This window comes from Pleurodeles waltl, chromosome 10 (genome assembly GCF_031143425.1).
Source record: "Pleurodeles waltl isolate 20211129_DDA chromosome 10, aPleWal1.hap1.20221129, whole genome shotgun sequence".
Classification (NCBI taxonomy): domain Eukaryota; kingdom Metazoa; phylum Chordata; class Amphibia; order Caudata; family Salamandridae; genus Pleurodeles; species Pleurodeles waltl.
The window spans coordinates 933479343-933494031 of NC_090449.1; the positions used below are offsets into that span (position 1 = coordinate 933479343).

A 14689-nucleotide genomic window follows, 5' to 3' on the forward strand; every position below is an offset into this window, starting at 1 on the left:
CTTGCTTTTTTACACTTACTTTGAAAATAAACTATTTAATAACTATGATTTAGCATGAGCCTGTGAAATGGTTTTCTTCTGGTCTATAATTTGTTTTTACTTTAATAAAATATTTATTGCATGTTTGCTAGTATTTAAAAGAGGTGGCATCAAATGACATATTTCAAAGTGATATGATGTTAGTACATAGATGGTACATAATTCACCTTTAAGCACCACACTGCATTTAGATAATGACAGCCCTAAACTGCTTTGCTAAGCTTTATCATTGCCCTTTATTTAATAAGCATCTATTTCAGAACTTTAAATGAGTCCTGGAAATTATACCTGCAACTTGAGTATATTAACAGCAGTATCTTACAGAAAGCAGCTTCCAAAATCTCTGACTTCTACAAATAGAATGTGCAAAGAATGTGCAATGAAAGGATAACATCAATAAGAGATAAGAGAGGAAGCAGGGGTATAAGAGTGTAGGTGGATTGCTATTTCATAGTGCTATAGTGAGTCTTCTGTTCTTTCCTAAATTGGAGAAGTACTGGGATGATCCTGAAAGATGCAGGGGTGTCATTTCAGATCCTGTTGCATATATGATGATGGTCAGATGCCTTCTGTTTGATCTTTCTCGTCTCCAGTCTAATGGTGTTCTGGCTGATAAGATACCACCTGCACTTGCAGTCTAATAGACGGGAGTGCCAGTTGAGATGGCTTAATACATAACTCAGCTCATTTTGAAAAAGATGCAGAGTGTCACAGGGGGCCAGTGGAGTTCATGGGAGTGATGTGGTCATATTTTTTCAGGCGCTCAATGAGGCTTGCTGTAGTGTGCAAATGCCAAGGCCACTGTGAAGTCGGAGAGGCTGTGGAGCAGGGCATTGCCATCATACACACGCATAAGCATGAGGGTTTGTACAGCGGTTCTGAAGTCACTGAAGACAATGGTTTTGCTTTCTTCAGCACAGAGAGCTGGTATTAAGTAGTCTTGAGAAATCAGTGCCCAGGGCGAATCACAGTGATTTGGTTCTGGGTGCACATTGGGGTTTGAATCCTTCCAGTTTCATTTTGCTGAGGCAGATTTGGACTAGTTGCTGGTTGTTATTCTTGGCAAATAAAGGCAATTCTGTCTTGGTGTAGTTGAGCTTCGGGTAGATGCTAGCCATCCACATATAAGTGAGGTGCGGGCATTGTTTGAGGCATTGGATATCTAGTGTGGAGAAGACCCTTGGGTAGGATTGTATGTATTTGGTGTATTGGTGAATGTTAATGCTTCTATAAGTTAACATAGTTCCAATGGTGCTCCTTTTAGAGGCTGAAGATGATCGGGGACAAAATGAAAGCCCAGGGAGGGCCGGAAGTAAAAAAGGATCTACTGGGACCTGTAGGATCCTCTGTTAACAAATTAGTTGTATAAGTAGGAGGAGAACAAGCAAAGGACGCTCCCAGTGAAAGTGAATCCCCACTGAGGCTTAGGGAGTGGTCACAAGAGCCTCATCTATAATTTACAAAGTAGCTGTCTGTATGCAGCAGTGTGATCTGAAGTCAGAATGAAATAAATGCAGTCTGACGTTATCCTGACATTGTGACTGATAGGGGTAGCTGAGTAATGGTACGTTAGGGAAGCTGGCGAGGCGATCAGAGTCTAGTGTGTATTTCTTCAGGAAGGGAGGATATGGCTTGCCCGTGTGTTTTAGTTGAAGTGAGAATATTTTCATGGTTTTCCAGAAATGCACTGAATACAGTTAGAAAAGTATGAAGTCAGATGTGGAATTGAAAGGTGGGAGATGAGTTTGAACTTTAGGCTGTCAATGGAGAAGTCTTTGAAGGATCTGATGTTCTCTTTCGCAATAGATGCTGACCAGGGCGACAGAGATAGTGAGATGGTCGGCTTATTTGGAGGCTATGAAAGGTTTGCAATAGATGGTTGGCTTTTTTTTCCCCAACATGTCTTTACTGAAAGTTGCATATAACAATTCAGACAGTGTACCATGTAGACTTACACCATCAACAGTAATATTACATAGCGTCTACAGGCAGCTGGAGTATAGTGTAAAAAGTTGCAAAGTGACCCTATCAAGTGTGGCTTAATAGACATCTCAGTAAGTCTGCAGATCTTGACACACAGTTACACTCCTTCAAGTCAGTATCTAACTGGCATCAAGCCAGTCCAGGATAATATGTTGCTAAAACAACAGAGGGAAATTACAAGATAACAGTAAAAGGACAACAAAAGAAGAAAGAGGAATCAACAAAGGCAGCAGCACTAATGCGATTCCATTAAGGTGGTCACCCCATCCCAGACCTCGCCTGCCGTGTAAGATATCTTGGCATATTGTAAAAATTTGCTAGGCCCCAGCTGAAAGAGTCTCTGTGGCTACTCATAGATGGAGGCAGCAATCCGCTGTGCCTGGAGTTTTGAGGAACTTCTAGCAGATAGGGCACCAAAAGTCCAGCAAAGGTTTGGTAGTGCTCTACTGGGAGTCCTTCCAGCCCTGAAGCCTTGCACTGTGCCATAGCGCAAATGGTCTCCTGCAACTCCTCCAACTGGAGCTCCTCATTGAGTCCCAGCCACTGTGCCTCCATGAGGCGTGGGAGCTCTAGATCATCCAGGAACTACCAGGAATCCACTGGGTCCTTCCAGCCCCATCCCAGTACACCACCACCAGATGGTCCTGCAAGAGCGAATTAACCCTCATCTGTGTATTGGCCACGGTGCCATCAACTTGCCTCAGCGAGAGGATCAGCGGGGGCGGGAGCTTCCTTTTAGGCAACCATGCCAGCACTCTCCCAAATTTACTGCCCTCCTAGACAGGCACTGTCAATAGTCTAGTCGGACCAGGAAGCCTAGTCTATCCCAAATTTCTCCAATGCACCACTGTATCTTCAAGAAGGCCTCCTAGTACTCCCCAACCACTTGTATCCATCTCTGGAGGTCTGTCAGTACCCTCTCCTCCTCCAACAGCTCCTCAAGATGGCGTCTTGCACCACTAATGTGGGACATACATTCTCATGTCACCACCTTCAGGGTCTCCCACTCAAATACCCTCTGCTTTGCTGACGACCTATTAGCCTAAAAATAGTGACTATCCCCAGAGCTCCTCATGGAAAAGCGCATCTCCTAATGCCTCCGTGCAGAGATGATGGACTCGCTCAATCACAAAAAAGGGTGACAAAAGTTTGGGCGGGGGGGTCTCCGCAATCTAGCATTCAAGAAAAAGTTGTGGGGTTTGCCCCTCCACCCCCTCTGGAAAGTCAACAAATCGGAGATTGCAGCTTCTGGAGCACCCCTCCGCATCCTTGGCCCTGTGCTCCATGGCGGCTGTCTTGGCAGAAAGGTCGGACAGGGAAATCTTCAGGGTGGCAAACTCCTCCTGAAGTTTGGCCACATCTTGCTTCGAAGTCAGGGACCTCTAAGTCACCTTACGTAGGTCCACGCACAGCAGGCTAACATTCAATGAGACAGGGTCTATCTGAGCCTGTATTGCAGCGTTGGATGCCTCAATTGCGGTGAGGATTTGGGCACCCATGGGATTATGCATCCCCCACCATCCTCGGGGGGGGATTTCTCCCCTCACTTCATCGGCCGCAAATTGGTTGACCTTGGTTTGCTGTGCCCCTCTCTGTGGTCTGTCCTTCCCCATCAAGGTGTGGGTCTGTTAAACAGGAGTCATCTAAGGTATCTACCAGTAAATGACACCACAGGTACACTCTTCAGTTATACAGGGGGGGGAATGAGCAAAAGTCAGAACCAGCTCAGAGCCCAACAACCTCTGCCAGGGTCTGGTGGCGATCTCATGTGGAGTGGAAGCAAGGGTCACTCATCAGACCTCTAGTGATGCTACTAGCCACAGGGGGAGAACAGGGTTGAGGAACAAGGCCCCTTCAGTTTAGTCACAACTCTCCCAGGTCTCAGGGCATCCTCCTGGATCAGCAGCAACCACAAAAAGTGCACCCGCAGCCAATGGCAGGTCTTAGGGGGATGGCAACAAGTCTCCAGGCATGACTCATGGGCCCTAAGAACAATATCATCCCTGCACACCAGAAATGACAGTGTCTCATGGACCCAACAAGGGAGGAAGCACATGCCAGACAACTACAGTTTATCCGTCTGAGTTCTTGCTACCCCGGGAGGTCACTCACAGATCGCAGCCAGCAGTGCCACTGACCAGCAGCAACAGAGGGATGCAGGGGCCTCCCAGGGCATCACACCTGCAGACCTCTGGCTCCCAATCACCACTGTAGGTCCGGCAGCAGGGTTTATTAAGCAGTTGGGGCAGGCCGGAAGGCACCACGTGGCTGTGACCAGCCTGAAATCAGGATCCAAGAGTCCCGACCCCCGCGACCTCCCTCTGGATTGTGGGGGACCCCAGGCATTTTGCCGCTCCAATGCCAGCATGTAATGTTATCCCCAGTTTTTACCTGTTTGTCAGTATGTTTTGCCTGTCTCACTGGGATCCTGCTGGTCAGGACCCCAGTGCTCATAGTTTGTGGCCTAATGTGTGTCTTGTCAGTAGTGCTAAACTGTGTCACTGAAGTTCTGCTAACCAGAACTTCAGTGCTTATGCTCTCTCTGCTTCCAAATTAGTCACTATAGATTAATGACTTCATATTCCAATTGGCACACTGGACCCCCCCTTATAAGCCCCTAGTATATGGTACATAGATACCCAGGGCATTGGGGTTCCAGGAGATCCTTATGGGCTGCAGAATTTCTTTTTGCCACCATAAGGAGCTCAGACAAAACCTTTCACAGGAATGCCACTGCAGTCTGCGTGAAATAGTGCACACACTATTTCACAAGCCATTTTCGCTGCACTTAAGTAACTTATAAGTCACCTATGTGTCTAACCTTCATTTACTGAAGGCTAGGTGCAAAGTTACTAAGTGTGAGGGCACCCTTGCAATAGCAAAGGTTGCATCATGCTGTCCAGGACCAATTCCCCGGACTTCGTGAGTGCAGTGACACCATTCCACGCGTGCACTACATATAGGTCAATACCAAAATGTAGCTTCACAATGGTAACTCCGAATATGGCCATGTAAGGTATCTAAGATCATTGAATTGTTCCCCCATTCCAAATTTGGTATGGGGGCCAATCCCATGCATTCTGGGGGCTCCACCGTGGACCCCCAGAACAGCCAAACCAGCTCTCTGAGGCTTCCACTGCAGCTACAGTTGCTGCCACCTCACAGACAGGGTTCTGCCCTCCTGGGGTCTGAGCAGCTCAGTCCCAGAAAGGCAGAACAAAGCATTTCCTTTGGGAGGAGGGTGTTACACCCTCTCCCTTTGGAAATAGGTATTACAGGCTTGGGAGGGGCAGCCTCCCAGAGCCTCTGGAAATGCTTTGAAGGGCACAGATGGTGCCCTCCTTGCATAAGCCAGTCTACACAGGTTCAGGGACCCCCAGTCCCTGCTCTGGCGTGAAACTGGACAAAGGAAAGGGGAGTGACCACTACCTGGTTTATTACCACTCCAGGGGTGGGGCCCAGAGTTCCTCCAGTGTGTGTCCCTGGCGTTAGCCATCTTGTTTTTCAAGTGAGGGGACACTCTGGAGATCTCTGCGTGGCCAGTGACAGCAGGTGACATCAGAGACCCCTCCTGATAGTTGCATACTCGTTAGGTAGCTAATCCCCCTCTCAGGGCTATTTAGGGTCTCTCCTGTGTGTTCCTCTTCAGATTCAGCTTGCAGGTTTCCACCAGGAATCCTCTGCATCCTCTGCTTCAGGTTCTGACCATCGGATCAACCACAGACTGCTCCAGGAACCACTGTAACTGTAACAAAGTATCCAGAAAGGCGACTGTGACCCTGCAACTTCAGCTCAGCCAGCAACTGCAACAGCTTCCAAGGTGTGCACTCTCTGAGGACTCTCTGCCTTCATCCTGCACCAAAAGACCCGAAGAAATCTCCTGTTAAGTGACGGAGCCACTGCCCTGCTTCTGCAAGCACCTTCCAAGACGACGACCAGTTCTCTGGGACTCCTCTCTTGACAACCAGCGTGCTCCCTGGAACACAGGCAGTGGACCCCTTCGACCCAGACTGTCCTAAGGTCCAGCTGTCCAAATTTGGCAGAGATAAGAGCTTGCCTTCCCGGTTTGCGACAGTACCCCTGTACACTGCATCATCTCTAGCTCCTGAGGCCTCTGTGCACTATTTGCAAGAATCCTTTGTGCACAGCGTAGCCCAGGTCCCCAGCTATCCAACTCGCGGCGCACAACTTGCTCAGTTGTTCTCCGGTGGCGCGGGACCTTCTTTTGTTGTGCTGCACCAACCGCATTTTGCATCTTCTTTGTCCCCATGTCCTGGGACTCCCGTGGCTGCCCCCTCTGCCTCCTCAGTCCCAGTTGAGGCCCCCAGGTCCCTCCTGGGTTCAGGCAGTGCCAATTTGACGCAAACCGCGACCTTGCTTGAACCAAGGCTTGTTGAACGAATCTAGCGACGCAAATTGCCTGCATCCAACTTCACGATGTTGGACATCTCCTGCATCACGTAGGAACCAGCAGCAATCTTCTTTGGTGCTCTTCTGCAGACTTCTTCTAACAGTAGAATCCTCTTTTGCACCATCTTCTAGGTTTGGCAGGGGCTCCTGTCCTTCCTGGAATATTCCGGGACTTCTGGACTTGGTCTCCTCTTTTCACAGGTCTTCAGGTCCAGGAATCCACCATTTGTTGCTTGCAGTCTTGCTTGGTTCTTGCAGTAACTCTAATCAAGACTTGTAGTGTGTCCTGAGGAAACTTGCAGTACTTTAATCCTACTTTCCTCGGCTCTAGTGTAGGGTACTTTACTTACCTTTGGTGTTTTCTTACTTTCCTAGCGCCCCTCTACACACTACACTGGCCTGGAGGGTATTACTGATTCACATTCCACTTTCTTAGTATATGGTTTGTGTTGCCCCTAGGCCCATCACTTTCTATTGTATTTTCTACTGTTTGCACTATTTTGTGACTATTTACTTACCTGATTTTGGCCTCTAGTGTATATATTGTGTATAATACTAACCTCCAGAAGGAGTATTGCCTCTTAGATATTTTTGGCCTTGTGTCACTAAAACGAAGTACCTGTATTTTTGGTAACACTGACTATTGTATTGTATTGTATATAAGTACTGATTAACTATAGTGGTATTGCAAGGGCTTTGCATGTCTCCTAGTTCAGCCTAAGCTGTTCTCCTGCTACCGCTACCTCTAGACAGCGTACGCTGCTAGAACACTGACTACATTTCACTAATAAGGGATAACTGGACCTGGTATAAGGTGTAAGTACCTAGGGTACCCACTACAAACCAGGCCAGCCTCCTACAAAACTCTACCCAGCCTCCGTCAACCCTGGCCCCTCTCTCCTCAAGGGAGTCTTGAATGCTGCCCCCGTATCCTACTTCAAGGGGGTCTTGAATGCTGCCCTGCATCATACTTCTGTCACGCAAGGAGGAGGAGTGGAGAGGGATGGGGGAGACACTCCTCACGACTCCGCCTGCAGTCACTCCGCCACAGCTGCCCTTGACAGTCAGGCTCACTACCAGCGCAGGGAAGACCGCTCCCTCCGCTGGAGCTCGACCGCTCCCCATAACTCCGTCGCCATTGCCCAGGCCTCACAGGGTCAGAGCATTCCATGGGACCCAAGGGACCCCAGCTGCCACGTTGAAAACCAAGGAGGACTCACAGAGCTCCCCACAGCTGCAGTAAGCTGCACAAACATGTCCGTGCGGCAGTGATGCAGGATTAAGAAGGATCTGCACGGGACAGGGCAGGAGCTGTAAAATCGACATCCTGGCAGCCTTCTTGCAAGGCCACGCACCTGATGGTTGCTGTTGTTGAGAAAACTATGAGGGTTATCGAACGTATTGCTTGAGTGACTTGCTATATCACGTTTTAGAACCAAGCTAAACATGGTTTTACCAAATCCCCTCCTTTTGGATTCCACAATGAAACAATTTATCTTTTTTTCGCAAAGAAACAAACAGTATATCCCAGTATTTTAATGTTTTCAGTAATCACACTATATTTACAGAAAAAGCACTTTATCATGCTAACCACACTGAAAGAAACATCCAATACAAAGAAGTACATAACAAACAACATAGTGATCTAGTCCTGTATTGTCATCTTGGATTCTGATGGTATTTAAAAAGCACTCAGCTATTGGCTGGCATCAAAACAGCACTCACCACCAAAACAACCGCCAGGCATTAGTACAGGAAAGCACAACACCGCCTTCCTATAGGGTATGGGTCTATCAAAAGTCCTAGAGCTAGAGACTAGGTCACTTCTCAGTACGGTTTCTGGAAGGGATAATCCAGGACCTGGCATCAGCCCTGTCTTTAGCACAGGTGAGATTACTTTAATTGTGGGAAGTGAAAAGATTCATATACCTCAACCTATAAGTATAGGGAGAATGTCAAGTTACATACCCAGAGAGGTCCTGCTCAGACAAAGTAGAAAAGCGATAAAATGCTTCCTCTGGTTTAACGGTGAACCAGAGTAACTCACACTAACCGGAAAAAAACAAATATAAAGTGGTGGACAAATGTTCCTAGGTGCTACAGTTTAACCTGTTTTTTCTTTGCTAGAGTAGAAGAAGAAATGTTTTTTCATTATTGCTGACATTTTAAATAGTACATGTTGCTGTGTTTTCGAAGTCCTGATTGGCAGGTTTAATTTTAAAGGTAAAGTTAGGGAAATATTTTTTTTTCATATAAACATAACTGAATGTATAGAACTAACCCTTAACAGAAGTGCTTGTTTCAAAAAGAAAGCCATTAGAAACCCAAGGACAAACCTAGGATCATGCATTAAGATCCCAGTATGTGCAAAGCTACAAAGAATGTAAGTGGAAAGTTTGAAGATCTAGGATGTGAAAGTCAGAAAAAGAAAGGCTGCAGAGATGTATGTGGAAGCCTGAAGGTTACGTGATTGTTTCCAAGAGATTTCCCTCCACAAAGGCAGAAAAGTGTAAAAAACTGAGATGGGCAATACTAACGTGGTATTTGTAGACTACAGCACAAAACTTTGTTTTGTAACATATTTTTGTATAGTGCGCAAACAAGAGTGTCCTGTTACGTATTGTTGTAAATAATGTATTATTAAAAAAATATATCAAAACTGTTGTCAGACCCGCAGGGCTGTTAGCTGAAAATAACTACACGATCTTGACAAAGGTTTTTCAATTCGTTCTTCATGTATGCAAACTCTCACTGTGGGAAACAGTCAAACACAGTGGCTCCCCAGGAACATACTTTAGACTTTGATGCAGACGATACTTTGCTGCATGCCAATACATCCTATGGAGACATGTCTATAACATACATCTAGTAATGTGCCACATACGTACCCACAATACATAGCTGCCAACTTGTCAGAGATATATTGAGAGTCATCTGACATTGAAATGGCCCTACACATACTCCTGGCTATTTTACAGTAGGTGAGTCTCACAATCCAAGAACTGACTGTGAGCACGGGGTGTGGGCTGCAAGCATGCGGGACCAGTCAAGATTTGACTTCTCCATCAGCATACAGTCCAGAGATAGCTAAGTGTGAGAAAAATATCACTTGTGGTAAAATGCAAATGGATCTTCGAGTTCCTGATTTGACCTGCGAATACAAATGGCGAGCAATATAACAAGGTGTTGCTATTTTCCAACTTATTGGCACATACATAAAAACAATTTTGTATTAACTTCAACAAGTGCACCTAATGTCTTGCGAGGGGAGACAGGGCTAACTCGGTCTGTGAGCACGCCACTTACCCAATTGTGTTTTGACAGTGCTCACAGCCTCACGTTGATACCTCAATATGCGGTTTTCTAGAGGCACACTCAGCTAGCCAACGAAGACTGGCTTTTGAGCTATGCAGGTTTGAAATCGAGTTTTTACTGCAGTTGAGTAGAAAGTACCACAATAAACCAGGAAATTATGAAAGCAAAACTTACCTCAACTGGAGGATAGTAATTATAATTCCAGTACCAAAAGTCTTTTGGCAAATAGCCCCTAATTATGTGGTGTTCTGGAACAAAAGGATGGAATGTTTCTTTTCCAAGAGAGTCTCTGGAATCGCCAGCTTCAACTTTAATGTTTTCCATACATTTGCCTAAGGCGAGATCTTCCACCGAAGAGCTGTGAGTACATGTTTTCTCCTTGAATGCAGCCACAAACCTCCGCAAAGCTTCTTTACTCAATACATATCCAGCGCCCCCACTCATATAACCCTGCTTCACAAAAGGTTTAAACTTTCTTCCAAAATATATGGGCTTCTCAGGGTTGTGTTTTGATAGCAACAATCTCAGATTATCCAGCACAACGTAGGTATCGTCGTCAGCTTTCATGAACCAATCAGCATCATCCAAATGATGGTCATACACGTACTGAAAAGCTTTGATTGTTTTCCAGTACAGCTGATCCCGGCCCTCTTTTGTTTCTAGGCCCACGGTTGGGAAGTCTTTGTTTTCCACTGAACTCATATACAGTACTTTATTGCAACGCTGAGCCCAGGTCGCTTTTGCATGTCTGGTTTTCTTCTCCAGATTCTGAGGCGCAGTCATCACCCAGCAGAGAACACGTACATTCTTAAAAAGGTCATCAGCAAGATTTCTATTCTCATCTAAAGAATAAAAGAACATTCCAATCAGCATACTATTATTTGAGACTCTTAAAGTACCACTGCATTGATAAAGCGAGATGCAGACTACTCAAAGATAGGGTTGCATGTTGGACTTCCTCCATAGCGCTAATGTTGATATTGTTGAGCTAAACACTGAAAAAACCCATTCCTCGCTGTATAAATGTCACTTCTTTACTCTTGTCTTTTCATTTCCACTTCCCCTTCCCCTTCTGTTCCCTCTCCTCTGTTCTGCTCCACTACCCTTACATGAAGTGCTTTACAGTGTTTAAGTGTATTGATCAATCGAAACCATAAGGTTGGAACGGTATCCTCTTTAATACCCCATCTTCTCCCATTAGTGGCTCCCATTTAGGTTTCTTGCCCTACCTGGTCATTGGCTCAACTGAACCAGCCATTTTAGGGGAGAAGGGTACTGGGCCCTGAGAATGAGAAAAGTGGGCTGAATCAGGGCTGTTATGTGGAGGCTAGAAAGCCAACAGCAGGGGTGATGAGAGGCCGATATGGGTGGGAGTGTGGTGAAAAGAGTTGCGGCCAGAGCTGGATATGTGCACAATTTGAAGCAAGGAGGCAGTCAAGGTTTGCGCTACATGGGGATTATGTGAGTCTGGCTTGCTGGAGCTGCTTGCAAGAATGAGAAGTGGGTGGGAGGTGAAGGAAGCCCTGGACTGCTACAGATTATTGTACCTGGAGGCTTCAAGGACCTTCAGGCATATGCTGCAAGGGCCAGGAGAGCTACATAGCCAATCCTCTGAGCACCTGTTGTGGTCACCGGCACTACAGCTATTGCAGGGACATCAGTGGCAGGTAAGCGGGGCATTGAGAATTGCTAAAAACCATGCTGTTTGGGCCTTGCGGATGTATTTCTCTAGGTACTGCTACACAATATCCCAGCAAACGTCTCCACATACGGTGACGAGCCAAACACCTGTCCCATCTTCCTGAAGAAAAAAATCAACATGAGAATGAAGTGTTCACATATATTGCTCTAACTTGAATTGACAGGGTTGAAGGGAAAGGGCAGTTAGTCTTTTATATGCTCCAGGAGACAATGTAACTTTTTCATCTAAGTAAACTTTGGAGGGGAGGTCCATGTATAGGTGTTTTATGTCAGTCAGATAACATTGTGTGTCAAGCATGAACTTCATGGAGACCCCCACTGATGCCTACCAAAATGGTAAATGGAAGCAGAGAAAAACAAGAAAATACTGCTCCTCTGTTTTCACTAGTTCCATCCAATTGTCATTCAGATGTAGGTAGGCTTGCGTCAAGTGTCAAAGTTCATAAAATTGAAAGGACGATGAGAAAGAGGCAAGATACAACTAGAGCGTCTTCTGCAGGGTTTAGATGTGTGCTATAGCAACCACTGCCTGTCTGACAACATTATTATCTAATGTTAAAACAAAAGTACTAGCAACCAAATTCACAGCATGCTGAGATCTAAACAACAGATACCAAGAAATACAATGGTTTTGGCTTTTGAATAGATAAAAGGCGTCTACAAGTGTCACCAGCACACAGAGCACTGCTTTGCAGCAATAGTGTGAGACCTTATCACAGACAGAAGTGGTACAGCATTGAGCGTAGCACAGTAAGCACACCACGTTCTCCACCTTAATGCTTTTTGGAAAGATAACAGATTATTTGGAGGCTCTTTCTTCCATCATTAACAGGCAGAAGAAAAGACCACATTTTCGCCTTTTGCAGCAGAAAACAGGATACTGCTGAGGCACGCAATGACTACTGTTTCTCCAGAGCCCAGCTACTTGGATAGAGGCCAGTGTGGTATCTAGGTTGCTGCATCCTAGCAACAAGAACTACACAAGGTTCTGGAATGTGGGGCACAGTAGGAAGTGCGGTAGTTGGAGAAGTGACACGGAGGATTAGGATGTACTTGTCGGCTCTCAAAATAACCTATTATTTCAACCTTCTACATGTAACAGATTACTTAGACAGCCAGCTAAGATGTAGCCTCCAACTACTGTCTACCAGTTCCCGCCTTCCAACTGATGACCTGCGTCACTGAGCAGGGAAAAGGAGAGCACCAGGGAACTGGGCCTGGCAGCTGCACTGCATGGGGAGTAGTGAAGGAAAAGCAAATGCAATACGAACGGTGGACAGAGCAGAAGATTAAAAGATGATAACAACAGAAGATGTGGGAGGTAGAGTGGTTGTGAAAGCTACACACACTAAAAAGAGGACGGAGGCGGTGAGCAGGTCGATTGAGAGAGTTCCCCTTCCATTATTGAAGGGCCTTGCAAATTGTATGGAAATAACCTTGCAAAGACTACACCAAGAGGCATATGGGATGCAGGACCCACTTCTTTTGTAGGCAACAAAGAAGAAGTGACAGAAGGATACTGTGAAGCAACTAGTCATTTCTGTATCTTGAAAACCACTGCAACACAGCAATGTCGGGGGAGGCGTGGCTAGCAGCCAACAATGGCAGACGCGTGATCTGAGAGCTCCAGTTTCTGGGTCCTGGAATCAACAATAATCCATGATTTTCGCTTGCCTGCCAACCTGCCGCAAACCTCAGTGAAGTAAGTACCCCACAGTAGAAGGTCTACGACTCCAGATTAGCCCAGCCCGACGGTCGCTGAAGCCCAACCGGGAGCGTACCACCACGTACCATAGCATAGTAAGATGGTAGATGATGCGGAACAATGAAAAGCTGGCAGCACAAGCACAATCTGGAGCCGTCCCGATTCTTAGACACTGGGGAAGACTGCGCCACACCGGTGACCCATGGACGGTGAGGTGAGTCGCTCGCCGTTCCAGGGTCGCACTGCGCATTAATGGTCTCCTGCAGCCAGTGCCTGGACATGTACTGAGAGCCTCCCTGACAGGCAGAGCCAGACGGGCCCGTGGCGGGCCGAGAGGAGGAGCGGACCAATCTGGCACACAGCCTGCAACTTCCTGGCCCAGTGGCCGCCGTGAGAGAGGAGGGACCCAGTGCTGCCTTTCCTTTCCTTTCCTTCCCCTTGGAGGAGGATCTTGACGGCGGCCATGCTTCGTCCCGACATTGACGGCCTGAGTCTAGACCTCACGGTGCACTGAAGGCTTCCCGTAACTGCAGCATCAAATAACTGCGACCTGCAAGGACTCTCCCTGCGCACAGAACCATGGCCCCAGATCAGGGACGTCTGCATCATCTTCTCTACTCTGCCACACTGCTGCCACCTTCACACCCACTGCTACTGCGTATCACGTTCAATTATTGAAAACAATCAAAACATAATACTGCTGTACCAACAACATATTCCCTTAATATCCCTCTATGGGGCCTACCTACTGCACTGGGTACACTAACGAAACGTGGCATAACCCTGGCAACAGGTAGGGATTACAACAGTGAGAGACCTCTTGGTTGAAGGTATTCTATTGTCATATGTGGATTTCATTACCACTCACAATCTCCCTAACACACCTTTTCTTACCCACGTTAATATTATCAGGTTTATATGCAGGTACTTAGCACCAGACAGTCAGGAACCCATGATGCACAAATTACTAAAAGCACTGCAATTAATGGGAGAAGGCCGCCACTTAGTGCGATGGCTTTACAGAGGCCTCAGAACACACCTTATGGCCCCTTTAATGTCAATAGGAGAAAAATGGGAGGCCGATACGTAGCATTTATTCTCTGATAAAGACTGGGAGACAATACTCGAATACCCCTGTAAGGTGGCCCCAATACCACATTCAAATGTATCCAATTTACAATTCTACATCGAGCATACTTAACTCCCTACCATATTAATAAGATATACCCTAATGCAGGGTTGGCGTCCCTTCGCTGTCAGGAAGAGGGAGCGGACCTCTTGCATATGCTGTAGGCCTGCTCATGTTTGACAACTTGCTGGGCCGAAATAAAACAAATACTTAGAGAAATCATGAGTCTGACAAACTGGGACAGTCCAACACACTGCATACTTGGTTCACTTGTTCAGCCAGGAGGGACCAAAGTAGAGGAGGGGTTTTTGAAGTTGGCACTGTTACTGGCAAAGAGACAACTAACTAGGAGATGGAAATCGGCGATGCCGCTGTGGACAGCAGACTGGCAGAAGGAATAATGAAAG

The 14689-nt window shown here is 46.6% G+C and overlaps 1 protein-coding gene across 1 annotated transcript in view; it reads right to left on the bottom strand.

Annotated features, from left to right (window-relative positions):
• C1GALT1 (core 1 synthase, glycoprotein-N-acetylgalactosamine 3-beta-galactosyltransferase 1) overlaps positions 1-14689 on the bottom strand; it is a 123845-nt gene that overhangs the window by 58865 nt on the left and 50291 nt on the right. Inside the window, exon 4 of the mRNA XM_069211729.1 lies at positions 9922-10589. Coding sequence (XP_069067830.1) covers positions 9922-10589 — 668 coding nt within the window. The remainder of the gene's footprint in view (positions 1-9921; positions 10590-14689) is intronic.